The 27,694-nt window shown below is 43.0% G+C and overlaps 3 protein-coding genes and 7 non-coding genes across 11 annotated transcripts; 1 reads left to right on the forward strand and 9 right to left on the reverse strand.

Annotated features, from left to right (window-relative positions):
• Window positions 1–220: 220 nt before the first annotated feature.
• LOC124007895 (H/ACA ribonucleoprotein complex subunit DKC1-like) lies at window positions 221–6,611 on the reverse strand. 2 transcript variants are annotated; one of them, XM_046318747.1, is made up of 15 exons: window positions 6,514–6,611; window positions 5,637–5,698; window positions 5,430–5,516; window positions 5,000–5,091; window positions 4,592–4,776; window positions 4,414–4,478; window positions 3,896–4,022; window positions 3,636–3,766; window positions 3,239–3,382; window positions 3,010–3,130; window positions 2,688–2,806; window positions 2,474–2,577; window positions 2,094–2,139; window positions 1,640–1,807; window positions 221–1,223 (listed from the first exon to the last, which is right to left on the reverse strand). In XM_046318747.1, exons 1-15 carry the CDS (start codon window positions 6,575–6,577, stop codon window positions 1,158–1,160), a joined length of 1,581 nt encoding a protein of 526 aa, XP_046174703.1. In that variant the 5' UTR covers window positions 6,578–6,611; the 3' UTR covers window positions 221–1,157. The 2 variants fall into 2 exon arrangements, with proteins under 2 accessions (XP_046174703.1, XP_046174714.1); XM_046318758.1 differs by lacking the exon at window positions 6,514–6,611 and adding an exon at window positions 6,434–6,455.
• Window positions 2,878–2,955, reverse strand: LOC124015990. Its single transcript, XR_006835274.1, has one exon. It is a non-coding gene; the product is annotated as a small nucleolar RNA SNORD83 (small nucleolar RNA).
• Window positions 4,110–4,320, reverse strand: LOC124016082. Its single transcript, XR_006835306.1, has one exon. It is a non-coding gene; the product is annotated as a small nucleolar RNA SNORD17 (small nucleolar RNA).
• LOC124015994 lies at window positions 4,869–4,948 on the reverse strand. The gene has a single exon (XR_006835277.1). It is a non-coding gene; the product is annotated as a small nucleolar RNA SNORD83 (small nucleolar RNA).
• On the reverse strand, window positions 5,170–5,379 carry LOC124016077. Its single transcript, XR_006835304.1, has one exon. It is a non-coding gene; the product is annotated as a small nucleolar RNA SNORD17 (small nucleolar RNA).
• Window positions 6,612–8,879: 2,268 nt separating the features above from the next.
• LOC123993975 (trimethyllysine dioxygenase, mitochondrial-like) lies at window positions 8,880–15,487 on the reverse strand. Its single transcript, XM_046296465.1, has 7 exons — window positions 15,046–15,487; window positions 12,325–12,501; window positions 11,632–11,911; window positions 10,642–10,761; window positions 9,785–10,021; window positions 9,292–9,430; window positions 8,880–9,116 (listed from the first exon to the last, which is right to left on the reverse strand). Exons 1-7 carry the CDS (start codon window positions 15,218–15,220, stop codon window positions 8,985–8,987), a joined length of 1,260 nt encoding a protein of 419 aa, XP_046152421.1. The 5' UTR covers window positions 15,221–15,487; the 3' UTR covers window positions 8,880–8,984.
• A 983-nt stretch (window positions 15,488–16,470) lies between these two features.
• Window positions 16,471–23,479, forward strand: LOC123993985 (proline-rich extensin-like protein EPR1). Its single transcript, XM_046296474.1, has 6 exons — window positions 16,471–16,486; window positions 17,406–17,481; window positions 21,418–21,475; window positions 21,706–21,738; window positions 21,924–22,075; window positions 22,265–23,479. The coding sequence occupies exons 3-6, from the start codon at window positions 21,427–21,429 to the stop codon at window positions 22,967–22,969; spliced, it is 939 nt and encodes a 312-aa protein (XP_046152430.1). The 5' UTR covers window positions 16,471–16,486; window positions 17,406–17,481; window positions 21,418–21,426; the 3' UTR covers window positions 22,970–23,479.
• A 2,379-nt stretch (window positions 23,480–25,858) lies between these two features.
• On the reverse strand, window positions 25,859–25,932 carry trnat-agu. Its single transcript has one exon. It is a non-coding gene; the product is annotated as a tRNA-Thr (tRNA).
• A 278-nt stretch (window positions 25,933–26,210) lies between these two features.
• trnas-gcu lies at window positions 26,211–26,292 on the reverse strand. The gene has a single exon. It is a non-coding gene; the product is annotated as a tRNA-Ser (tRNA).
• A 384-nt stretch (window positions 26,293–26,676) lies between these two features.
• Window positions 26,677–26,811, reverse strand: LOC124015983. Its single transcript, XR_006835273.1, has one exon. It is a non-coding gene; the product is annotated as a U8 small nucleolar RNA (small nucleolar RNA).
• Between the last annotated feature and the right edge of the window lie 883 nt (window positions 26,812–27,694).

Genomic DNA, 27,694 nt, shown 5'->3' on the forward strand with positions numbered 1-27,694 from the left:
AGGTATACCGCATATGTAAGGCACTTTCAAACTGAATTCAATTTCCCTCCTACACCATATTACTGGTCATGTTTCACCATCAGTTGGTGTGAAAAGTACTTCTGAATACGAAACTCAATTATTCTACCTCTCCCCCTACAAGTCATTATACTGTAGAAAATAGCCTCAGATCCTAGACACTGGGTAGACAGGACAACGGCAGCATAACAAAAACCATTTAATTTCAAATGACAATTTATGATTACAGCTCATTTGTATTTACAGTACAATATAAAAAACATGCCCGTGGCATTTCACACAGTCGAGGGTACGCCCAGAGTAAACCAAAGTCCACATAGGGACAGTAGTTAAAACACGTAAAAACAAGATTTGAGTACAAAAGCAAGATCATACAGGGATTGTTGAAATCAGGGCTCTGCTACCCAAACACGACATTATACATCAGGTTTGGGCCTGTGTTTCCCTCAAAATAACTAGGGTATGGGTAGCACTAAATTGATCACTAACATGTTAAGCTGGGCCACTTGCTAGTGCTCTGCTGCACATTAGTCACATCAGACTAAAGTCTGAACATTGTGTCAGAAGTGCTTCAACCGCAGATAAACACCAGGAGAGATTTATTTCACAGAAAACAAATGTTTCTTGAGTTGGAGTTTAGTGTGACAAAACTACTTAACAGGTCTCGATAATTGAGCAGAGAAGCTTAAGTGGAGCCGCTGCTGTGGATATTCAGAGTGCATGTAGAGCCAGCTGCCTTGTGCCCAGGGACTGAGTGACAGAGAGAAGTCACTAATGGATTTATTAACAGAGGAAGTTACTACTGATTTTGGGTAGGGCCGGGCTTTAAATTTGAAAGCAGCAATCGGGCCTGGGTAGGGTAAAGGCCTGAAAGTCCCAGATATGGGTAGACAATGTCGCAGGCATGGGTAGGGCCTGAATGGCTCTAGTTGAGATGTCACAACCGTATGATCATAAGACTAGCCCCTTATGAGTCGCCATTTGTGGTCATTCTGGACAGATTAACAAAACAAAAAATGTTACTCGGTTCTTGCCCCGCCTGCTGTCTTCAGCACCTGCTGCATCTGTAGGATAAATATCTGCAGGGACACATTCTGGACCCTCACAATTCTACGGTCCTTTCATTGTCTATAAGCTCTTCACTCTGCTTCTGCATCCGCTTCCTTCTTCTTCTTCTTTTTCTTCTTCTTGGCACTCTCGCCCACCTGCGCATAAGGAGATTTGTTATTCTTTGGGTAAATGTTGAAAGCAATTCAAAGTTCTAAGGGAAAATGCTCTCTGCAGTTTAAGTGCATGTTGGCTGTAGCGACTTGCTAACAAAGTAGATGTGGAAAATGTAAGGACCCAACATGACCGGATGCTCACATGCTCGAATGACTCACACCCCCAATAACGTAGCAGACCGACTCCCTCTGAAGCCACAGGCAGGTTGGAAAGGGATAACTGTCTGCTCTGGTTGTGCACTCGTAGGCATGGCACATTATTAACTCACTGTACATTACCAGTATAGTTACTGAAAAACTACCACCGAAAAACATGAGGTCAGTATGTCGCTACGACCAGAATTTCTCTAGCCACAAGATTATACAGCTGTCCAGTCTGGCCAGCAGCAGAAACCCACCTCTCCTTCGGTCTCTGCTGCTGGCTCCGCCGCCTCTGCAGCTGGGTGCTCCAGTTTTTGCTTTTTTTCCTTCTTTTTCTTCTTCTTCTCCTTCTTGGGGTCTTCTGCCAATGGAGCGGAAGGTGCAGCGGCTGCCGCAGCATCACTATCACTGTCTTCCCTCTTCCTCTGAAAGATTGAGAAATTGTCATTTACTCCACCTCATGAGCTTAATTTATGTGGAATAAACTGCTTATTTGGCATGTGCCAATACCACAGGAGGCTGGGGGTACCTTAATTGGCGAGAACGGGGCCGTGGTAACGACTGAAGTGGAATTAGTGGAAGGTATCAAACACGGTTTCCAGGTGTTTGATGCCATTCCATTGCTCCGTTCCTGACATAGTTATGAGCCGTTCTCCCCTCAGCAGCCTCCTGTGGCCAGCAATACCAGAGTATAAACTTATGTTAGCATACCTTTGCATCCCCATTGCCGGTTTCTTCAGCCTTGGGCTTGGACGCACTGAAAATGAGAAAGCAACATGTCTCACTGTTTCAGACGCATACCTTATTTAATTTACAAATACACCTACATCCACAAACTAGTCATCAAGTTCCTCACAAGTTAACCCACATGGGTGGGAAATAATAGCTATGCATGTGCACACAGCTCAGCTGCCAGACATGCAGAACGGATGACCAGACCTCTGCTGAGCTATGAGAGTTGATGTTGCAGACTGACTCCCTCAGAGACCACGGGGCAGACCAGAAAGGGATAACCGTCTGCTGACTAGAATCAGAACATGTAGGTTTCAAAACCACTGCTCTATCAAGCGCCTGTTAGACTGGCTTCACACCTGTAATCTACGTAGCCATCCTTCCAGTCTGATGGAGTGCTGTCGTTGGCTTTGCCACGTTTGTCCAGCAGTCCCTTCTGGATCATCATCTTCTTCTGGCTGGCCTGTTCATTACAAATCAAAATCTTACTAGTAAGAAGAATAACGATGTGCACTAAAAGCATAAAGTGGTAAAAATGGGAAGACTTCCAGTAGCTTGCACTAGAGGTGATACCTTGGGCCCCAAGCCCCACTTGCGGGGGTAGGTGTCGCGTTCCATGATGACCCTCTTTATCTTGGCCACGACACCGTGGTCACACGTGGAGATCACTGCAGTAGTCATGAGGGCAGTAGCTGAAAAATCAAAGGGGGAAACTTCAGACACGAACATAAAAGATGTATATGGAGAAAATGTGGTTTTTCAAAGCCATCAGTCAAGGGTGATAGATAATAGGTCATCTTTGCACAAAGTGCTAATGCCGCCTATGAGATCATCATGTGGCCTTTTGGAAAAACCTCCCAATTGCTTTGCAGAACAGCATATTTCTATTGCTCACCTATACAAATGGCCTCTCCTTTGGTTGTTATCACCACAATATCTTGGTTCATCTCAATGCCATCCTCATATCGTAGGACACCAGGCAACATTATCTTCGCTCCATAGCAGATCGCATTCACCTGGGGAGAAAATAAACCACAGTTTATTAAAGACATGTTCAGTCCTCTAAGCAAGGTCAGTTTGAAAATGACACCCAGACTATCAATTACAAGGCTGAAATCACTCACTGCACTGTCTTTCATGACCAAACGTTTGTGCGACACCAGAAGCTTCTCCAGTGGGTAGATGACTCTGCGCAGGTACGTCTCGTCCTTGTTGTGGTCATACTGCCACTGAGCATCCAGCACATCGTGCATGGTCACCAGGTTGTCCTGCAGAGAACAAGTTCCAACATTGAAGGAGTCTAAAATACATGACACAAACAGAACACAGGCCTAAATAGAATTTCCATAACATCAAGTGGCTGGGCATATCTACTTCCTACTCAGAGCCACTATGCCATTTCTGTGCCAATAAATAATTACCGGAACTGGGGAGAGGCCCAGAGTTGAACTTAACACATTGGACTTCAATTTAACCACTGACAAGACACAGCCAAAGGATTGAGAAATAGGTGCGACTCACCCTCTCTCCCAGAACACCAGAGCGAACTCTCCTCAGCTCCTGCATCTGACCACCAACACCCAGGAGGAGCCCCAGGTGGACACACAGGGTCCTGATGTAGGTCCCCGCCTCGCAGCTCACCCAGAAAATACCTGCAACAAGCACAGTTAGTTTATTATCTCTATGCTAACAGCTTCTAGTTTAATGATATTGAATGTCATGTATTAAAAGTACGCCCCCGCCCCCCAGAGCATGAGGAAATAACGCATTCGATTCCTTACCCAATCTCCTCTCTGGGTCATACTCAATGAGTTTGCTTTCATAAACGGTCCTAACTCTCAACTGGCGCTTAACGGCTGCGATGAGAGGTGGTCGCTGGAACAAAGCACCTGTGAGGGTTTCAATTCCCTAAAAGAAAAAAAGAGAAAAAAATAAGTGTTGGATTAACCACGAACTCTCAAAACACGGGTATATCACCCATTTCCTTTGTAATGTGTGATCAGGTGTGTCAACTCGTCTTTGTTATCGCAGGGCCCTCCAGTCCTGCCCCTGTCTCCAGCATGAGCTGCCCCAGTAGAACACTGAGGTGGCAGAGTGGATCCCGGGACACAGTAGACACGCATGTCTAAAACAGACATGCGCACCACAGAGAAAGCAGGACGCTAGCAAGCACTCAGAGAATGGATAAACACGTTCATCATCTCACGTCCATGTCAAAAACCTTCATATGAAAAGGTATAATTTTACAGTTAAATTAAACCACTGAGCCATGCTAAGACAAGACAAACTATTAACTTACCCTAGCAAGTGTGTGCTCATTCTCAATAGCATTGTGCAGCCGAACAATTCCCACATACTCTTTGCCTGAAACAGACGGCAGAAGAGTAGTAAGGAGTGGCCAATCTTAATGTGTTTACATAACCAGAAGGAGGTAAACAGTCCGAGCAGGAAGGGGTTGGGTTTACAAGGCGACTCACCTGCACTCTGCTGGGACTTGACCAGTCGTGTGGCTCTGTCCACACACACAATGAGGCAGCCGGTCACCTTGGGGTCCAGGGTGCCACTGTGGCCAGTCTTCTCCACTCGCAGGATACGTCGGATCCAGGCCACCACCTCATGAGAGGAGGGATTTGCAGGCTTGTCCAAGTTGATGAAGCCTGTCCTGCACATCACATGGATCGACATGGGGTTAGAGAAGAGGAGCAAAATGAAATCACAGACAAGACATCAATATTTTCAAATGCAGCCACGTAGAGCCATCAGACAAGGGTGATAGATAAGAAGTCATCTTTGCACATAGTGCTAGTGCAATCTATTTACATTCATCATGTGGCTTCATACGTTTTCTTTGACACAGAAGAAAATAATTAAGAACCAAGAGTTACCGAACATAATCCTGAATGCTCCTCTTCAAAGGGTTTGAGCCATTTGGCAAAGGTGTGTAGTGAGCTGTCCGAATGTTGAGTTTGTCAAAATTCTGCAACACAATGAGTTAGAATTAAACAAACTAAGTACAGTTACAAGTAACTAAATGTAACCGCAAAGGGACGTGCATGTGATCAGGAGTTTACGCTCGTCTTAGTTGTGACCGGGCCCTTGACACACGCATCAGCACACCTGCCCCAACAGTTACCCCAGTAGAACACTGGGGACAAAAGCATAGAGTCAGGCCGCTGAACCCCCTGAGTCAAGAACAGACACTGGAGGCTGCAATGCCAGGGCCCAGCAGCACTCAGCGAATGGATAAACAAGTTCATCACTTCAGATACAGCATCCTGCTTCTACAGATAGATGACAAGCACAAAGAAAACTCACTTTCAACAGCAATGGCCACTGAGATGTGTCCAGACTGGCAACTTTGGACTCTGGTTTGATGAGGAAATCACCACTCTCCTGAATATCCTGTAAAAAATAGATATATATATTTAGGAAAATGTACACTACCATTTTCATACCATTTGAATCTATAACAGTGAGAAGCTTTTAGCCAACTGGAGCATAACAATTATAATAAGGACTTACCCCAACTTCATCATCAGAAACTGTCCTTTCCTTCTTCTTCTTCTGTTTTTTGGCAGAGTTCACTTGAAAGCAAAAACAGAGAGATACACGTTACTACTCACTACATTTTTCGTTCCATGGCATGACGTTTATCTACAGGGGATCCCCCGTTTTCAGAGGTGGTGGTTGATAACTAATAGATCTCACCTCCATACGCATACCATTATTGTGAGCTATTTCAGACAACGAAGAAATCGTTACATAACGAGTAAGAATTATCGGTAGTTCAAGTCATCATCATTGGAAGCCCACACTGGATTTGGTAAGGCACACCCACGTGGCCGACACGGCCTGCACATGGTATAAAAAAATTATATAGGCCTTTACGGCCAATTTGACCAAACGAGGTACTATGCCAGCGTTCACAGCAACCTGTATATCTACAAACAGCCACATAACTCGGATATGCCAAATTAACGAGCTAGTTAACTGGACATGTTTATATGAATCTACTTGCAACTTACTACGGTTAGCTACTCATTACGACTTGCTAAGCTAACTAAAGTTAGCTGGCCATTTTGCTAACAAAATTCAGCAAGGTTGCAAAACCATCTGGGAGCATACGCAGGTAAATAAATATGCCATAGACCTAGCTTGTTGGATAGTCACACGGTTTACACTAGATCAGCAAAGGCTATTGCGAACGTGGCCGCCTAGTTGACCATGCCTCCATGTTGAGGGTGCAGCAGTGCTGCTAAAAACATGCAACAATTTCCAAGTAAATAAACATCGTAACTAGCTACACATCTTTCACACACCTCCCATTGCGTAGCACTTGTAGCCAGCTATATAAATACTACCGTTTGGCTGTGCAAAGACGGGCTTGCAGACCACTTACTTTTAACGTCCGCCATCTTCGGTGTGCAATGAGACTGAGGGGGACACGTGTGTTCAATGCGCATGACTTTTCAGGAAAAAGCGCTACCTCCCATCCAAGCCACGCGATAGTTCATTCTAGAATCACCAGAACGGGGAAAAAAGGACATTTGGGTTCAACTAATTAGAGTTCAACATTGTGATAACATAACACCATTAAACTATAAAAGAATGCATGACATTCAAATAAAAAATATAAAATGTTCCTTTGATGCTGGATACGTTTTAATGCATGTCAGTCTGTCTTTGCTTGACAACAAGAGAGAGCCACCCAATAGAAATCAAATCAAATTGTATTTGTCACATACACATGGTTAGCAGATGTTAATGCGAGTGTAGCGAAATGCTTGTGCTTCTAGTTCCGAAAATGCAGTAATAACCAACGAGTCATCTAACCTAACAATATCACACCTACCTTATACACAAGTGTAAAGGATATATTTTTATTATATATATTATATATATATATATATATATGAAGAATATGTACATAAAAATATATGAATGAGTGAAGGTACAGAACAGCATAGGCAAGATACAGTAGATGATATAGAATACAGTATATACATATGAGATGAGTAATGTAGGGTGTGTAAACATATTAAGTGGCATTGTTTAAAGTGGCTAGTGATACATTTTATATATCCATTTTTCCATTATTAAAGTGGCTGGAGTTGAGTCAGTGTGTTGGCAGCAGCCACTCAATGTTAGTGGTGGCCGTTTAACAGTCTGATGGCCTTGAGATAGAAGCTGTTTTTCAGTCTCTCTGTCCCTGCTTTGATGCACCTGTACTGATCTCGCCTTCTGGATGATAGCGGGGTGAACAGGCAGTGGCTCGGGTGGTTATTGTCCTTGATGATCTTTATGGCCTTCCTGTGACATCGGGTGGTGTAGGTGTCCTGTAGGGCAGGTAGTTTGCCCCCAGTGATGCGTTGTGCAGACCTCAATACCCTCTGGAGAGCCATACGGTTGTGGGCGGAACTTTTGTCATACCAGGCGGTGATAGAGCCCGCCAGGATGCTCTCGATTGTGCATCTGTAAAAGTTTGTGAGTGCTTTTGGTGACAAGCCAAATTTCTTCAGCCTCCTGAGGTTGAAGAAGTGCTGCTGCTGCACCTTCTTCACCACGCTGTCTGTGTGGGTGGACCAATTCAGTTTGTCCGTGGTGTGTACGCCGAGGAACTTAAAACTTACTACCCTCTCCACTACTTGTGGGGCCCCAGTGTTGAGGATCAGCGGGGTGGAGATGTTACCTACCCTCACCACTTGGGGGCAGCCATCAGGAATTCCAGTACTCCAGTTGCACAGAGCGGGGTCGAGACCCAGGGTCTTGAGCTTGATGACGAGTTTGGAGGGTACTATGGTGTTAAATGCTGAGCTGTAGTCGATGAATAGCATTCTCACATAGATATTAATCTTGTCCAGATGGGTTAGTGTGCAGTGTGATTGCACCGTCTGTGGACCTTTTGGGGCGGTAAGCAAATTGGAGTGGGTCTAGGGTGTCAGGTAGGGTGGAGGTGATATGGTCCTTGACTGGTCTCTCAAAGCACTTCATGATGACAGAAGTGAGTGCTATGGGGCGGTAGTCGTTTAGCTCAGTTACCTTAGCTTTCTTTGGAACAGGAACAACGGTGGCCCTCTTGAAGCATGTGGGAACAGCAGACTGGGATAAGGGTTGATTATTCAATCAAATCAAGAAAACGTGTATTGAAACAGGCAAAAGTTCCTAAATACATTAATCAAAAATGTCTGGTAAAAGTGCTATGTAGTGATTGAGACATATTTTAAGATTAGAAACTAATCCCTAAAACAAAGCCAACATCTCAATATTGTTGTTCTAACAAGAGCATATGCATGCATAATGCAGATCACAGTCCATGTTCTTCACTTAAACACTTAAAAATAGTAAAAGACTCCAGTCACCCATAGACTGTTCTCTATGCTACCGCACGGCAAACGGTACTGAAACACCAAGTCTAGGATCAAAAGGCTCCTTAAAAGCTTCTACCCCCAAGCCATAGACTGCTGAACAATTAATGAAATGGCCACCCAGACTATTTACATTGCCCCCCCCCCCCTTTGTTTTTACACTGCTGCTACTCACTGTTACTTATCTATGCAGTCACTTTACAAATTACCTCGACTAACCTGTACCCCCACACGTTGACCCGGTACCGGTTCTCCCTGTATATAGCCTCGTTGTTGTTATGTAAATATCTTGTGTTACTTTTTGATTACATTTTTAAAACTTGATTTAGTAAATATTTTCTTAACTCTATTTCTTGAACTGAATTGTTGGTTAAGGGCTTGTTGTATTCGGCGCCTGTGATTTTTTTGTTGTTGATTTGATTTAATAATATGGTATTCTGAAGAAGCAGGGCTGCAGCTTTTATCTCCAAAATATTGCAGCTTTTGGCTGGAGACTCTTCTTCACTCAGGCCTGCAGACCCAGGGAGCGGGCAGTGTTCAAGACGTCGTCTCTGGTCAGGTAGCAGCCACACAGTTGCCGCAGGCCTGTGAAGGACTCCCGACCATGCAAGACACGCCAGTTATCAATGAAGAGAACCTACCAGAAAAAGAGGGAACATACTGTATTGTTTGTGTATGATTTTGTAGTACATTACCCATCCCCTGAAACCCAATCCTGGTTTCAGAATGTCCCCCACCCCCCTCTTATATCAACATGTAGTGATGAATCCTTTCTGTCTAGATCAATGAAAAAGGCATCTCTTTTTCCTTACCTTTCCAGGCTTCAGTTTGACCCACAACTCATTCTCTGGCTTCCTCAGCTCTGTGGTCAACTGTCTGTGAGACACATACCATCGATTGACAACGTCATGGGGGATAGTGTTTATGACTGCCCGGTCATAGTTATTGTATCTGTGAGAGAGGCAACCAAGCAGGAGGTGATACCATATTAATCCTCAATATCAGATTAAATATTCATAACATTGAGCTCAAAAGATCTAGCTCTGGATTAACAAGTGTTACGCTGTATACACTATTATTTTTTATTATGAGCAAAAGATCCTGAGCTTCCCACAAAGAACCCTCCCAAGGGACTTAATTCATATTGATGGGTGTAGCATTTCTCAAATGTGTACAACATTGTGAATTAATAGCTAACAAGTACTGGTTAGAGGTTGTATGGCCTAAAATGACAATGGAAGATATGTTTAAAGCAAGACATTCAGGGAGACATTCACATCTTAAATGAAAACAGACTGGTCATACCGGATCATGTACACCTCATTGTTCCAGGGATGCATGTTGAGCACAGGGCCGATGCCTATCATGTGGTTGCGGTGGTCGCTGACATTCTCAATGTACTCATGCTTGATAGGCACCCGTGCTAGCAGCTCAAAGTTGTCAGGTGTCTTCTGGAGTACTTGGTCTGCAGAATAGAATCCATCCACGAGTAGTGTTCTTCCTCCCGTTCCCTCGTGTTTAAGGCAATGGAACACTTGGATCCTGTAATTCAAAGTCAATGGCATCAAAGTAAGTCACATGATGTGATGAAATGCCCAATAGATGGCGCATTGCCCTGTCATTTCATGGGACACCAAGGTGGAGCCTATCACACTATATCTTGTTTTATCAAGATTCAAGAAATCTGTGCCATAGCAATGTGCATCTGCCTTGCATCTTATCAGTTACAAAAAGCCATAAACCGGTGTTGAAACAGTGTCAAACTGCAGCTTCCAAAAGGAATGGCCTGTTCCACAATGCTGAACCTGTTGTTAAAACTGTCCTTTTAACTAACAATATATATTCCATTTAGCAGACGCTTTTATCCTAAGCGACTGACAGTCATGCGTGCATACATTTAAAGTATGGGTGGTCCCGGGAATCGAACCCACTATCCTGGCGTAGCAAGCACCATGCTCTCTCAACTCAGCTACAGAGGACCACATCATTGTAATCACCTAACACAATAACCTACATAGATGTCTAACGTGTCTGCATCTGAAGAGGAATCTCAACCTAACCAAGATACAGATCAGCATGTGTGCTGCCGTGCTAAATTGACCTGCAATGATAACTCAAACAATTAACACCCATCCGTGTGTGAACATCTTCTGAATACGTACCCACAAGGTTCCTGGAAGTATGAGGTGTCTGTGTGACAGTCCAGGGCCAGTTTGGTGTAGGCAGTGTCTCCTCGGGAGAAATCTGAAGTGAAGTTCCACATCTTGCCATACATAGTCTCCCTAATAGGAAACAGGAATGAAAACACAAAGTAGAGTCTGCAGTCTCAAAAAGAATATCGACAACACTATACAAGAGCAATTCAAACATGTTTATAATGGCAACTTCACTCCAAAGAGCAAAGAGTTGTCTTTTGTTTCTTTGGGGTGTCAGAAGGAGGGCGATTACTTCTGATGGCCAAACAGTGTTACTGGACTAGAAGAATGGCCTCATCTGGCAACCATGTGCAATGCATTTCTTCTAACACACTGCTTCCTCCCTCCCTTCCCTCCTCGTCACCCCAAATTAGAGTCTAGTATAAAGAGGGATTAGTGTGCTGGTTCAGGCATTGGAAACTTCAAAACCACACCACCTATGGAGTCCTCAATGAACCTGGTGGATTAATGAGAAGGCAGTACCACTACTCTCTCTTCTCCTCTTTGACAAATCCACACTCCATTCTAAGTGCTGAGAAAAGTTTGTTGTGCATGTTCACTTGGCAAAAGTATCAAGGGCTTGTTGTTAATTAAGGAAACCAACATCTTCCCTGTAGCAGGTAGCCTAGTGGTTAGAGCGTTGGGCTAGTAACCGAAAGGTTGCTAGATTGAATGCTAGATTGAAATAAAAATCTGTCATTCTGCCCCTGAACAATACAGTTAACCCACTGTTCCTAGGCCGTCATTGTAAATAAGAATGGATTCTTAACTGACTTGCCTAGTTAAACAAAGGTCAAATACATTTTTAAAATGCACTGTTGCTTTAACAACAGCTAACCCTTATTAAATAATCTCCCATTCTAAAACCATTTCTGTTTGTATGTATTGTGGTGGGTGGTATGCAACTACTTTTAAGACCCCTGAACACCCACTTCCCATTCCCTAAGAGGCCAGTACCTGATGAGGCTGACCCTCTGGGTAACAGTCTCTGTGGCCTCAACAGTTGGTGGGACACCCTCCACAAAAGCAATGCCATACAGCAGAAAGTTCCTGAGGAACTTCTTCAGTTCATCGTCACAGGTCATAAACTTGTCCCAATTGGCAGGGGACACCTTGGCATTGGCATAGATGTCAGAGTTCCAGATGATGCGTGGCTGCATGGCACTCTGCTTCTGTCCCTCATAGCTGTTCTGAGCCAGCCAACTCAGGTTGTACTTTGTCACATGACCATCGGGCCCTGGGGTACACACATCAAAGGCAATTCCTTCTATTATACATTCAATAACTGTTCCAAATAATGATGACTAGCAATAGGTGCATATATCACAGTGCTGCCAAAAAGGAAATGGGCTGAAATATTAAAAAAACATCAAATGGATTTAGAGTTTGACGACGTCAAACAGACCTAGATATATGACCTCAAATGAAATGACTGATTGCAACCAGAGTAAGGGATTTAATGGTTACAGTGTGAAATAAATAATATGGTAGCAATGTCTGCACTATGTCATTATAGCCTTTTACAAGAGGCAAAGGTCTCCCTGAACAATGCAGTAACTATCTCAGGATTGGCAGTGGTCAAGTTCCAGGCTACTTCACAATGTGGGCTTTCTCTTAGTTGAGAAAAGCAATCTTCAAACCAAGACTTACATGTGAGGAAGAGATTCTCATCATCCACCCTGGTGTTGGCGGGACATATGTTCAGCTCCACATGTGACGTATCTAGGTTCCTCTGGTTGGTCTTGCTGTTGTAGCAGGAGGCAGAGCGGCAATGATCCCGTAGCCACACATAGTCAAAGTGCATAACAAGTCCTCCATAGCTGAGCTCTGAAGATTCAAATGTTAGATTTATAAGTAAATATTAGTGTATAATATGGAAACTGGCCTAGTCAAGTGTCAGGTCCAGACACTATTCTAACCAATGTATCAGATTAAACTCCAATATTGGACCGAGTACGCCCCACTCATCGACGGGGCTGTAGTGGAGCAGGTTGAGAGCTTCAAGTTCCTTGGTATCCACATCAACAACAACTAGAACTAGAATGGTCCAAACACACCAAGACAGTCGTGAAGAGGGCACGACAAAGCCTATTCCCCCCCAGGAAACTAAAAAGATTTGGCATGGGTCCTGAGATTCTCAAAAGGTTCTACAGCTGCAACATCGAGAGCATGTTGGTTGCATCACTGCCTGGTACGGCAATTGCTCGGCCTCCGACCGCAAGGCACTACAGAGGGTAGTGCGTACGGCCCAGTACATCACTGGGGCTAAGCTGCCTGCCAACTAGGACCTCTACACAAGGCGGTGTCAGAGGAAGGCACTAAAAATTGTCAAAGACCCCAGCCACAGACTTTTCTCTCTACTACCGCATGGCAAGCGGTACCGAAGTTCCAAGTCTAGGACAAAAAGGCTTCTCAACAGTTTTTACCCCCGAGCCATAAGACTCCAGAACAGGTAATCAAATGACTACCCGGACTATTCGCATTGTGTGCCCCCCCAATACCTCTTTTACACTGCTGCTACTCTCTGTTCATTATATCTACATACTACCGCAATCAGCTTGACTAACCGGTGTCTGTGTGTAGCCTCGCTACTGTATATAGCCTCGCTACTGTACGCACCTCGCTACTGTTTTTCCACTGTCTTTTTACTGTTGTTTTTATTTCTTTACTTACCTATTGTTCACCCAATACCTTTTTTGCACTATTGGTTAGAGCCTGTAAGTAAGCATTTCCCTGTAAGGTCTACACCGGTTGTATTCGGCGCAGGTGACAAATAAACTTTGATTTGAAAGTACAACATTGGTTCTCAAGTAACACGAGGCTGAAAAGACCTGGCATGGACTCTCAGATCCTCAAAAAGTTCTGCAGCTGCACCATTGAGAGCATTTTGACTGGCTGCATCTGCACTTGGTATGACAACTTGGCAAGGCGCTACAGAGGGTAGGTGCTACCCAGTACATCACTGTAGCTGAGCTCCATGCCATCCAGACCCACTGGTATAGAGGTCATCATAGGCTGTTCTCTTTGCGATCGCACGACAAGCGGTAGAGATGCACCAAGTCTGAAACCAACAGGACCCTAAAACAGCATCTACCCCCAAGCCATTCGACCCTTTTTCGAACAACCTTTTTTTGACTCATCACATATACTGCTGCTACTGTTTACTATCGGTCACTTTATTCCTAGTTATACTGAACACAAATATAAAAAGCAACATGTAAACTGTTGGTCCCATGTTTTATGAAATGAAATAAAAGATCCCAGAAATGTTCCATATTCAAAAAAGCCTTATTTCTCTGAAATGTAGTGCATTCATTTGTTTACATCCCTGTTAGTGAGAATTTCTCCTTTGCCAAGATAATCCATCTACCTGACAGGTGTGGCATATTAAGAAGCTGATTAAACAGAAGGCTCATTACACAGGTGCACCTTGTGCTGGGGACAATAAAAGGCCACTCTTAAATGTGCAATTTTGTCACTCAACACAATGGCACAGATGTCTCAAGTTGAGGGAGCTTGCAATCAGCCTGGTGACTGCAGGAGTGTCCACCAGAGTTGTTTCCAGATAATGTTATGTTAATTTATCTACCATAAGCCGCCTTCAACGTAATTTTAGAGAATTTGCAGCACGTCCAACCGGCCTCACAGCCGCAGACCATGTGTAACCGCGCCTGCCCAGGACCTCCACATCTGTCTTCTTCATCGTATTTCATCGTTTTTCTTCATCGTCCGAGACCAGCCACCCGGACAGCTGGTGAAATTGAGGATTATTTCTGTATGAAATAAAGCCCTTTTGTGGGGGAAAAACTCAACCTGATTGGCTTGGCCTGGTTCCCCTGTGGGTGGGCCTGGCTCCTCTGTAAGTGGGCCTGGCTCCCAAGTGGGTGGCCTATGCCCTTCTAGGCACACCCATTGCTGCATCCCTGCCCAATCATGTGAAATCCATAGATTAGGTCCTAATTTATTTATTTCAATGGACTGATTTTCTTATATAAACTGTAACTCAGTAAAAATCGTTGCATTTATATTTTTGTTCAGTATTCTTGTACATATTAACTCATACCCCTGGTATATAGCCAAGTTATCGTTACTCATTGGTAAACTATTATTCCGTGTTTTACTTTATTATTTCTCTATTTTCTTTCTCTCTGCATTGTTAGGAAGGGCCCGGAAGCAGTTTCACTGTTAGTCCACACCTGATGTTTACGAATCACGAGACAATTAAAATTGTTTTTGATATGAACAACTTGAACTTCAATAACAAACACATAGGAAACTAGAGTGAATTAAATGCCAAAGAATCATAGCCTTTGGTAAAGGGAAGCGCAGATTTAAAAAAAACAAAAAAAAAACAATAGTCAAGACACTCACCAAGGCATTCTTCCTGAAGTTGCCAGCGACAACTCGTCGACTGTGGAGCAGCAGTACACTGCCAATACCTCGCTTCATTCTGGGTCCGTATGAGTCGGGAGACCAAAGGAGCCTGTGTTTTCGATATGGGTCGCAAATAGCCATGTAAACGGAAAAACACCCGAGACAAAGCCATTATCTGTTCATGTAAAATCGGTTTAGATGAAACACTGGACAGATGCACAATTATATACAGCAGTTGATGTGGATTATTCGCGTCAGAGACTCCTGCACAAATGATAAATTCGCCGATTTACTTAATTTGCTTTGATTGAGAACAAATCAACTCGTATGGTTTGATAATCTGAGTATACAGTGCTCACAGAACAGATCTCGTGTGGATTCCAGTCAACTGTTGATAGCAGCACAGTGATTTGGCTGTAATTCCGGTTTCGTGGACCTTCTGCTTCGATAAACACCCACAATGCCAATCGCGGGGTTTAATTATTAAACAAGTTTGCTCAATTTTTCCTAGTAGTTTATAGTATTTGCTGGCTAGCGTTGCAGTTATTGTAAACTTTGGCCTCGTACCTTAACATTGACGCTGAGAACTGCTAGTATAGCAGCTATAAAATAGGGACAGAACAGTTTGAGGTCGCGTTCCTCTGCCCAGGCGTTGCATGTCAGATTTTACACCCTGATCACACTGCCTTTGCTTGCTGTAAAGCAAACGCAGCGTTCCATTGGAAATGAATGTGCTTCTGATGTACCAGAATGCAAACTCTGTCGGTGTGATCAAGGCGTGTGGAAATGAATGTACTTCTGGTGTACCAGAATGCAATTTACTGTCTGTGTGATCGAGGCGTAAGTCTTCCAGTTCGCGTGCTTGCTTCTGCCTCCCTCTGGTAGACTGGCATAATGCAGCTTGGTTCCGAGTTCTGAAATGTTGAAACAAAAAATGTATTTGAGGCTCAGGGTTTATATTACAAAGTCTAATTGTGTCAGGGATAAATGTTTACCCAAGACGATCAAATACTGTAGCTAGGTATATTAAAATCAAAGTCTCGTACCACAGATTTTCTAAACATATTGACCCTATGCGTCACAGGTTCCATCCATCCGGTTTGCACGGACAGGGATGACCGCTGAGGACTCGCGGCTTGCCTCGCCCTGTTTTGCAACATCGAAGCAGCATTTTGAAGACATTCGTTAAAAAAATATACAATGTATCCTTTCGTTGATATAGGATGGAAGTCTCTCTAGAACAACTACTTTTTTCATGTCTGAAAAGCCAGTCAATGAGAAATGGAGTACCGGTACTATTTGATGAGCGGAGGAAAATTGATTTCGTTTAAAAGATATGGCTGTGAAGCCATGTGCTTCTTTGTTTACAAAAACATAGGCTGTTAGTGGAGTGGTGAAATTGTGAATAGTTCTGTAAAGAATTTGAGCCGCACAACAGGTAAGGAAGTCTGCGTTTTAGTCTATTTGAAGACTAATATAATGAATTGGTTGTCCTTTTGTGTTGCGTGAGACATAAAACGCGTGGATTTACTTTGTCGATGGCCTTTGACATGCGCGCTCCTATTTCGGATTATTCTGGCATCAATGTTGCTTTGACCATCAAACCAGAAATTGTTTGCGTAAATTAGTTAAATCTTTCGGTAATTACCGCTATGGAACTTGTCCGTAACTTTGCGGTATCATGATTAATGTGTGGAAACGCCGGATTGTGTGTAGCCACTAGCCAGCTTGCTAACGTTAGCTAGCTAGCTAGTTACGCAACAAAGAGATTTCGGAAGGAGGGTAAAGACCCCTGAAGAAAGTGGCACAAATGTTACCTTTCATTTGCTACATTTGTAAGGACGAAAATCTCAAAGAGCCCAAAGATTGTTTAGCTCTGAACTACATCACCAGATCGATTGTCTATCTAGTTAGATATACCCAACTATATTGTTTGATTTGTCATAATAGCTAAATGTGTCATGACTCGTGCATTAGCTAATTTTGAAAGTGCACTTTCACATTCGGTATTTTGGAGAATAATTGACTGCGCACTGAAACCTATTTACTCGAAGCCAGCCAGCTATTCTGCAATAGATTGGCGCTCTAATAACTTTTCGTAGCGCGTACATTTACTATTACAGGGATGTATGTCCTCGTGTGGATTTTATGTGGGTGAGGGAAGGTCACGTGGGTAAAACGTTTGTTTACAATCAACCTCTGCAATCCCCACACCCACCAATTCCTCCATTAGTTTGATTGAGGCTATGGTCATTGCTACGCGAATGTTTTTACAATGTTACATTATTTATGGATTTTTGATATTGTGGATTCATGATTTGTTATTCAGATGTTAACATGCAATATTATTTCCCCAGTACCTGCAACTTGCCTGGAGCAGTCTATTCAGACAGTGGGACAAACTATCTGCCAACTCAATGCCCATTCGTAAGGGTGAGTGTTGTGGACCGTGGGAACATGGAAGAGTCTATACATAAACATTTTGCTTGCATCTTTTTAACACTTCGCCCCCTAATTACATACCATGAAATTGTTTTGAGACCCCTGGTGCCTTACAATGTTTACTGAGAATGTGCTTTGTGGGGGGGAGCTTGTCTGCTATGTAATAAAGTGCTTACAGTGCAGGTAATGGTTATGTCCTACCTACCGCAATGTGAGCACTTCTGTCACAAGGCAGACGTCCTATCTGCTCAAATCTGACGTGGTCATCCAACATTTTGGTGAAAGAAAGAAGTCCACTTCATTGTATTTTCCCAATTACATAGTTTCTGGCTTTCGGGTTACTGGCCCAACGCTCTAACCTCTAGGCAGCCTGCCACCCCATAAATGGTGGGATCCACTGAACTTGCTGTTTTTGCCCATTGGTGTCAAAAGTGCTGTTTGTGCAGGTAGATAAACTCATCAGACCTACTGCAAAAGCAGCACTTCCTGACTCACAGGGTGCACCACTCATCCAGTTCCACCAGAGGGTAGGAATTCCTTGGTCGCAGTTGCTGCAAATAACATTGCCAGGGATCTCTAGGGTGGGTTTTGCGCTATAATGAAAGCACAACCCAGATGCTGTGTCTCTGATGTGAATTCACAAAGGTTTAGATCCCTTGAAAACATCCAACTACGTTGCTGCTGGTTCTGGACAGCTTTGCTGGGTGATCAGCCTGTGCACCTCAAGAGTCGCTGTGCAAACCCATGCAAAACTGACTATAACTGGAACTGATCACCCTTCCTAACTTACTACCCCTTGTCAACACAAAAAGCCTAATATTGACTTGCACCTTTGCTGTCTCATCTTTGACCCAAAAAGGGCCCTTTAGCTGCTAGTATAGCTGTCTGAATCACACAGCTTGTCTCTTTCCCTGAACAGCCCAGGAGTCATTTTGTTTAACCATTTTCTCCAATTTATTGGAATTTAGTGCAACTGGTCGTGGAACATGCTATGCTTCCTTGTGGTTTTACATTCTAAGTGGGGCCACTAAGACTGGCTTGTGTTGAGAGGCGGAGTCTTGGGCAATTGCCGGCAATCTTAAGAGGCATTGCACTTGTCTCGGTCTGACAGCACTGGCAGAGCGCGACCACTGGAGTAGATCACATGGGGGCCACATGGGAGGTGACATACAGAAGACATTCTTGCCCTGCCTGTTAACCATATTTCTGTAAAGGATTGTACAGTGGAGGATAGTAAGTTCAGATGGCAAACGGTACATGAGAGGTATTTGAAATGTGACGTGAAGTGAATGTTTAGATGAACAAGTCATAAATAAAGTGTTTGTTTGGACCCTATCTATCTTGCATTGAGACTCTGTTTTGTTGTAGAATAGGAAATAATGTAGTGTCACAGAATGAAGTGAACTCAACTGTAGATTGAAGGTATTTTGTAATCAAGACCCCTCGGTCTTGAGGAGGATAGCCGTCTCAGCTACAACATCCCAACTTGTGGCCAAGGCCAGTGACGAATAGCATATTTTGAACATCATGCCATAGATTTTTACACTGTATCAATCAAATGTATTTTATAAAGCCCTTTTTACATCAGCAGTTGTCACAAAGTTATTTAGATACACAGTCTAAATACTATTGAACATTGTGTTTTATCTCTAATGTGGAGCATTGGGAGAGGTGTCATGCGTGGCTGGGAAAGAATACCTTTAGCAGTATTATGACGAAGTGCTCCTAAAGGATATAATATGACATTTCCACTGTCTGCCATATAATGGTGGTCATGTAGTATGTTAATGTGTGCCCCAAAACACAACTTAATTTTCCTTGGAATGTATGTCTTTTGAAGGGGGTGAGAATAGACTGGTCAGGACATGCTGGCCATGAAAGTGGTTTATAATCCTCTGCTGTATCACTACAGGATATTCTTTGATTATTATGGTGAGTGTGTGTGTCTCTCAGGGTCTCACCACTGTTTTAGCACATTTCCCAGATTCCTGCCCTGTTCCCCTCACACCGGTTTAAACGCCCCTCTGCCTCCTTAAAAGGTGTGGCTCTCGCCCATTCAGGGGGCCTCTGAATCTGCCTATGCCACGACTACAGCCCAGATGAAGGCCCCTACAGCCATATTGCCACTCCTCAGTTCCCCTTTTCCATTGATGTTAAAACATTTTTATTTAAATGATTTCTGTAGGTGTACAAATAGGCCTAATGTTCCTCCTTGGGTGTTTTTAGATGGTAGTGACTGTTCTCAAAGTAAAGAATTAAAGGATGTGGCCCCATTGCCTGTCTGGTTCACGGAGGGTAGTGATTATCTGTGTGCTTTCTCAATGCCCGGCAGAGAACATGATGACAAGGTACTGGTATTTCCCTTAAAGGTCGCAGAGGTACAATGTATTTGTTTCTCTTAGTGTGATAGTTAAGTAATGCAATATGAGCTCTGACAGCAATCTCATACAGACTATTTGAGTTGTCAGTGCCCTATAATTTGAATGTGCAAACCTATAAGGTTGTTCTGTGGTTATGCTCGGTGTACTTTTAGTGATGCAGGCCTGCCTCAAAAACAAAAGTGTTGTCATTTTGTTAGTAACCTGTGACAAGGCAGTATAGACTTACTTTTGATATCCTTTTTCAGTGTTAGTTACTTGAAACAGAAGTCAACCCTACACCCCCAACCTAATTATTGTCTTGCCAAGTAACAGAAGTTCAAACGGAAAACCCCAGCTGTTTTGAGAGAAGGGGTTAATTTTGCTGTTCAAGCAGGTTTTGTCAAGAAAATGTCTGTTTTGCTAATATTACCCCCTGGGAGTACAACATATGTCTGAACAGAGGTTAACTTGAAAATGGGTTGAGAAGTTTCAAGTATTCTGTACTGGGACATTTTAGAACTCATTTGGAATACGTGTGTCAGTTGATGATCATCATGCAATACCATATTGGTATACATATGACATGAAGAGAGAGTCTACAATGTATCTCTTCTGAAGAGTACTTTTAACAGGACCAAATGCAGCTGTAGTGAGGCCAAAACATCAAGGGACCCTACCACCCCATGCACACTTTCTGCCCTCAGCGGGTGCCTGGCTGTCATGGTTTTACGAGTTGTAAGCCTATTTAATTTGAAGTTTCCATTTTATTGTTAATTCCCTCAGGTACACACTTATTATAGTGCTTAATGAGCGCTTTAACCATGTCCACGTCTCAAGAAGAAAAGGATGGTAGAGGTGCAAGGGGTGGAGTTTTCTTGGGCTCAATAGCCAATGGAAAGCACCCAAATTATGAGTGGCATTGAGTTCAGTATTTATGAACTGTAAAGTTGTCTCAAACTGACACTGGGCTGTGAAGAGAGATACGAGTACAGGTGAGTAAGAAAAAAATTGAAAATGATTTGCTTCATATAATATGTGCTTTGATCATTAGACTGGTCAAGAGGCCTGACTAGGTTCATTCAATTAATATATTTATCATTATTGTATAAGGGGACGTGTGATTGCATGCATCAATGATTGATTGTGGGTCTAAAACAGGATTTCTTTAAATTAGTTAATTGATGCTGTGGACATAAGCTTGAGCACCAGAGACTTTCCTGGTGTGAAGTGGGAAGATCTTTATATTCTATATAAAATATCACTGCTGCTCAGTCAAGGTTTAACTTGTCAGTTTAGGGTCATGTGTAATGTAATTCATCTATTAAAGGGTGGACAGGTGATTTCATTGATTCATGTGGTAAATTGAAAGCTTTCTGTGTAGTCTGATAAAAATGAAAGGATATTTTGATGTAGGTAGTTTCAAATCTGAAAGAAACTAGTCAGTTTATTATCCAATGTGCCAATACAGCTACTAAGTGAACAGCAGGTGTCTGGTCTATGATCAAAGCAGAAGAACATAGAATTCCTACTGTATTTTACACCAGTCAAGTGTCTGTGTGTTTTCCAGGTGGCAAGGATGATTTCTCAGGTTCTCCTGACGGGGACACTATGTTGCCTACTCCCAGGTCTGTTTCCACTCTAAACCAACATGTATGCCGAGTTGGCAACTAAATATAGCGTATATAACGGGGCATAGCTTTCTATTGCAAACGTGATAACGCAAACAGATTTTATGAAATAGAAAGTTATAAAGTTTTCCTAAACTTCTGAGTCTGCAGATAATTCTGTAGCTAGCAAGACCCCTTTCGACACCTCTGACCCTGTGGTATCCTCTATCCCTTATACCGCTCTGCAGGTTTGCTGGATGCTACACCACTGAAGGCTAGAGGTAAAAGAAAATACAACAATGGCACGTGCTTGTTTTACTGCCTAGCCTACTCTTTGATTTATGTTTGACTTGCGTATGTGTGCGCGAGTGTTCGCACGTGCAAGAAAAAAAGGTAAAATTATTTTTCCTGAATGTGTTTTCTCCATCCCCCTCTCTTCCACCATGGTTCCTGCCATTAAATGCAGCTGTGAGGGAGGTCAGCATCGACTCTGCCCAGGCTCGTGGCTTCCTGTCTCAGTCACGCCCCAAACGGAATGTCGATCACAAGTGGCATGGCGGCACGCCTGATTTCCAGTCCTACTACAAATTCTACAACAGCATCGGCCATATTGAAGGAGTGAGTAAAGGGAGCAAATCATGAGACACTCCCTAGCAGATTTTTCATCACTGTAATGAATGTTAAACATAATTTAATACAGGTTCTTTTCACCTGCCCATTCCTCATCCCACCTGATCACTTATTTTCACTTTCTCTCCCTCTCTCATTCTCAAACCCTGTGTGGATCTCTCTCTATATTCCTCCCAGCTGTATGAGATTGACAGGATCAGGATGCTGTATCAGCAGATGCGTCACCTGGAGCAGCAGGTCTATGGGCCAGACGCCTCCAGCTACCAGAATGCCCTGGGTGTGATAACCCCACCACCCACCACCATAGCTCCTACTACCACCACACTGCCTGCTACCACTCAGCCCACTCCTACTACCCAAGCACCACTTTCTTTTACTAAGACTGACGTCCTGTATCTGTGTAACCCCAAAGACCCCCTCTGTAAAGCTCACATCGTTTACCTGCCTGCAGGGGCCATCCCAGTCCTCTGTGACCCACGCTACAACCCTGCCTGCAAACCCCAAACTGCTACGGTGGTCATTGCTGCTGTACCTATGGAGCCAGCTCCTGCAGCACCTCTGGAGCCAGCTGTTGAAGCACCACCTCCACGATCTCCTAAGAAGTCTCTCCAACCTCCTCGTCCTCCTCCCATCATCATTAAAGGGATGGAGTATGACTGTGACCCTTACTGGGACCCTGACTGCCTGATCGATCACCCACCTCGCCCTGTCAAGGCGACTGAGCCACTACCACCACCCCATACACTCCCCGTTGTTGTGGAGAAGAAGGTGAAGGAAGACGTTGCTCTTGAGGAGACCAAAACACCTTTTAACCTGCGTGATTTTCGGCGTGACATATTTGACCCTTACCGCTATTCTGACCAAGCCCCTGACCTGCAGTAGACGAATAAAAGAACAGAAAATTGACATACAAATAAAACAGTAGTGTTAGTTTACAACCGAAGGTCAGTAAACAAATACAGGTAGAACAAAACCATAACAAGCCTGACAAAATCTTGTATTCAACGTGTGTATGTGAGCCTGTTATTTTCCTTAACATTAGGACATTTGTCTGGGTGTGGACTCTACGAGGTGTTGAAAGCGTTCCACAGACACAGTTGTCATGTTGGCTGGATGTCCTTTTGATACACACGGGAAACTGTTGAGCGTGAAAAACCCAGCAGCGTTGCAGTTCTTGAAACACTCAAACCGGTGTTCCTGGCTCCGACTACCATACCCCGTTCAAAAGCACTCAAATATTTTGTCTTCTCCATTCACCCTCTGAATGGAACACATACACAATCCATGTCTCAGTTGTCTCAAGGCGTAACAATTATTCTTTAACCCGTCTCCTCCCCTTCATCTACACTGATTTGAAGTGGATTTAACAAGTGACATCAATAAAGGATCATAGCTTTCACCTGGATTCATGTGGTCAGTTTGTCATGAAAAGAGCAGGTGTTCCTGATGTTTTGTACACAGTGTATACAGTGCATTTGGAAAGTATTCAGACCCCTTCACTTTTTCCACATTTTGTTAAAATAGTTTTAGTCATTTTTTCCCCCATCAATCTACACACAATACCCCATAATGACAAAGCAAAAACAGGCTTTTATTCACGACAAATGTATAAATAATATACAACTAAAATCTGACATTTACATAAGTATTCAGACCCTTTACTCAGTACTTTGTTGATGCAGCGATTACAGCCTTGAGTCTTCTTGGGTATGACACTACACCTGTATTTGAGGAGTTTTCCCCCATTCTCTGTAGATCCTCTCAAGCTCTGTCAGGTTGGATGGGGAGCGTTGCTGTACAGCTATTTTCAGGTCTCTCCAGAGATGTTAGATCTGGTTCAAGTCCGGGCTCTGGTTGGGCCACTCAAGGACATGAGACTTGTCCCGAAGGCACTCTTGCATTGTCTTGGCTGTGTGCTTAGGGTCGTTGTCCTGTTGGAAGGTGAACCTTCGCCCCAGTCTGAGCGCTCTGACGCAGGTTTTCATCAAGGATCTCTCTGTACTTTGCTCCATTCATCTTTCCCTCGATCCTGACTAGTCTCCCAGTCCCTGCCGCTGAAAAACATCCCCACAGCATTTTGCTGCCACCATCATGCTTCTCCGGAGGGATGGTATTAGCCAGGTGATGAGCGGTGCCTGCTTTCCTCCAGACTTGACGCTTGGCATTCAGGCCAAAGAGTTCAATCTTGGTTTTATCAGACCAGAGAATCTTGTTTCTCATGGTCTGAGACTCATATCAAGTTGTAGAAACGTCTCAAGGATGATCAATTGAAACAGGATACATCTGAGCTCAATTTCGAGTCTCATAACAAAGGGTCTGAATACTTATGTAAATAAGGTATTTGTTTTTTATTTTGAATAAATGTGTTAACATTTCTTTAAACAATTTTTTTTTGCTTTGTCATTATGGGGTATTGTGTGTGTGTGTGTGTGTGTGTGTGTGTGTGTGTGTGTGTGTGTGTGTGTGTGTGTGTGTGTGTGTGTGTGTGTGATGATTTTAAAAATTAATACGTTACAGCCTTATTCTAAAATGTAATAACATGTGACGTGGAATAAATTAAGGGGTCTGAATACTTTCTGAATTCACTGTATATAGTCATATTGATTGTGGTCAAAGGGCGCTCTCCAGTGGTGAGAAACAGAAAATGAATCCAGTTCTCTGGACAGTGTTAGGAAAATAGACTGGAATATTTATTAAATGTGTAGTGATCGCATTTTCTAAGGTTTAACACATAATGCTAGAGTATTATGACTGGGAAATTGGCATGACGAATTTGTGTGTGTGTGTGAGTATGTATAATGATATTATTAAGTCGCTACCTGTGCATAGTTTTTATTTAGTTATTAGTATTATTTTTACTTTGCACCTCTGAGCAGTCTATGGGCGCTGGATTTAGGCTCCAGTCTCTGGAGTCGTTTTGCCGAATTCCGCCGCTGCCAAATGCATTTTTATAGCATTTCTCGAGGTGATCCTATGGTCATAGGTTCACTTAATCAAGCGCTGTAGTATCATGTGTCCTGACAACTCCAATTAGTCGGCCGGTCTATATTCGCTACATACATCCAATCTAAAACTGCAATCAATTAAATTGTTAGGAGAAATAACGTAGCAGGTTAGGAAAAAGGGTTAGGGTTAGCGAAAATGCACACCTAACCACTTCTAACCAGCATTGGGGCAACCTGTCATCAGCATCTGGCTCTGAGGAGCATTCCTCGAAGACGAGGCCTATTGTAATTCTGTCTCCGTTGTGCAGTAAACCCTCATTTCAGTTTGTGCGACAAAACAAGCAAGTGTGGTGTAACGAGTCATTGTACTTGTATTTAAACCGCTGTGAAGTATATTTTCCATAACCCAACATATTGCATTTTCGGCTCTTTAAAGCTGGAGTACAAAATCGAACGTAAGACGAATTTGTCCAGATCGACCAAAAAGTTACATATTCAGCTTTAAGACTGTATTTGATTGAACTTCATCCTGCAGCCATCGCCTGCATTGTGGGACGTTATATTGTCAACCAATCATTGGTGGTTTTGCAGATGCTTAGACCACTCAAACGAGCCCCCAATTGTCTATCGCAGTGGCGTAGTGTTTGTAAGAAGCAATATGTTTTGGTAGCCAGGCATATAGAGTATTTGACAGCAAAAAAAATGAAGAAATATAGATTGTTGAAGTGCAAAGCACCTAGTACTCTAACAGACACTTTCTGTGAAATGAATTAGTGACTGTTATTTTATACACCCTTTATAACTCAATCAAGTGGATAAAGGTAAAAGGCACCGCTGAGATTCGAACTCAGGATCTCCTGTTTACTAGACAGGCGCTTTAACCATCTAAGCCACGGCACCGCCTGGAATTCTGAGAGCGGAGTGTTTCTTTGTACGTTGAATTAGGTGCGAAACTGATTATGGCTGTAGGTATTAATAGCATGCTATTTTAATGGTGACTAAATGTATGTAGAACATTTAACTAAGGATATCCAAATATTATTTACAAACATATTCTTAAATACTCGAGTAGAATTCTCGCTAGACCAATACAACCAATACAACCATTGTAGTAACGCGTTTAGCGGGGAAATAAACTCCTATTTCAAATCCTCCATCAATGACAAAATCTCTCTCAACGACGAGGATGGGATTCGAACCCACGCGTGCAGAGCACAATGGATTAGCAGTCCATCGCCTTAACCACTCGGCCACCTCGTCTCATGTTTGAATACTGTTCCAGTACCATATTATGGAAAATACATCATACACAGGAATACTCAAAATTCCCATTTGAGTTGTCAACTATATTTCCCAATTGCCATTAGAGGTCAAATCTCCTGGTAGTTGTTGTGAATTTGTTAGATTACTTGTTAGATATTACTGCACTGTCGGAACGAGAAGCACGCGCATTTCGTCACACTCGCATTAACATCTGCTAACCATGTGTTTGTGACCAATAACATTGTATTTGATTTATACGATGTAATAACAGTATTTTGAAGGTGTGCGTGGGCGGAAGACTTGTTCAACATACATTTGAAGACGGCAGCATGCGCACAGAACTGTAGTTTACATTCACAATAGTTATTACATCGTCAGCTAATCAGAACGGGATCATCGGAGTGTTGTAGTTCTCCGAAGATCAGGCGAGAATAATCATTTCTCATCTAATTCCATTCATCATGTTCTGATACTTCATTTAATGAAGTAACAGGTAAGGATGTACCTCACTGACGATACTTTAATCCAATGGCAGCAATGTTCAAGAATGTGTGGGAACTAATTTGAGGTCATGGTTACAATATTACATTTTTGCCGATGCTGATACATTTCAAACTGTAATTCCATGTCAGTCCTACACAAATGTATATTTTGTTTCCCTATCGTTACATTTACGTACATGTCATGGAAAGCCGGTATCTTTTACTTATTTGCGAATGCTTTGCGGCAAATATTAGCATAACCTCAGACGAACAGCCTTCCCATTGGTGCATACTCTGGTTGGCTTATTTGCTTTTAAAGTGGCACGTTTGTACTATCATTTTAATGACAACAACCTATTTCTACAAGCAAACGTTTTGTGGTGAACTTTGTCCAAATGTTCTGTGTTATTTCGCTGAATAAATACAAAAGAGAACGGTCGGAAATAAAATGGCGTGACTGCTACTCCATTACTTACACCGCACTCGTGACAGCAAAGGTTTTCCGCTTTAGCAGCGAGTGGTTGCTGCTCCACGCGGCAGATAAGTAAAACGACATCACCACACCAAATAATTTACAAGACTGTGTTGCTCCAAAGAACATTGCACTTGCTTATTATTGAGACGAAGACAGAAAGAAACACTCAGAAAACCATTTCAGCAGCAGGACTGTCGTACGTAGGCTAACCCATGCAGACCCAGTTGATTTCAATATGAATTTACCATCTCCCATCTGGTCCTAGCCTATTATCACTTTTTATCTAATGTAATGGAACACCATGCCAGTTTGAAGTATATGACGCACCATCACTGTTTCGTTTTTTTTTTATCTAGCCAGAGTTAAGTCATTGCAAAACTATTTTCAACAGAATTGATCTCTGATGAGTTAACCCTCATACTACCGACTGGGGTCATTTAGA

This window comes from Oncorhynchus gorbuscha, linkage group LG02, assembly GCF_021184085.1.
Source record: "Oncorhynchus gorbuscha isolate QuinsamMale2020 ecotype Even-year linkage group LG02, OgorEven_v1.0, whole genome shotgun sequence".
NCBI lineage: Eukaryota > Metazoa > Chordata > Actinopteri > Salmoniformes > Salmonidae > Oncorhynchus > Oncorhynchus gorbuscha.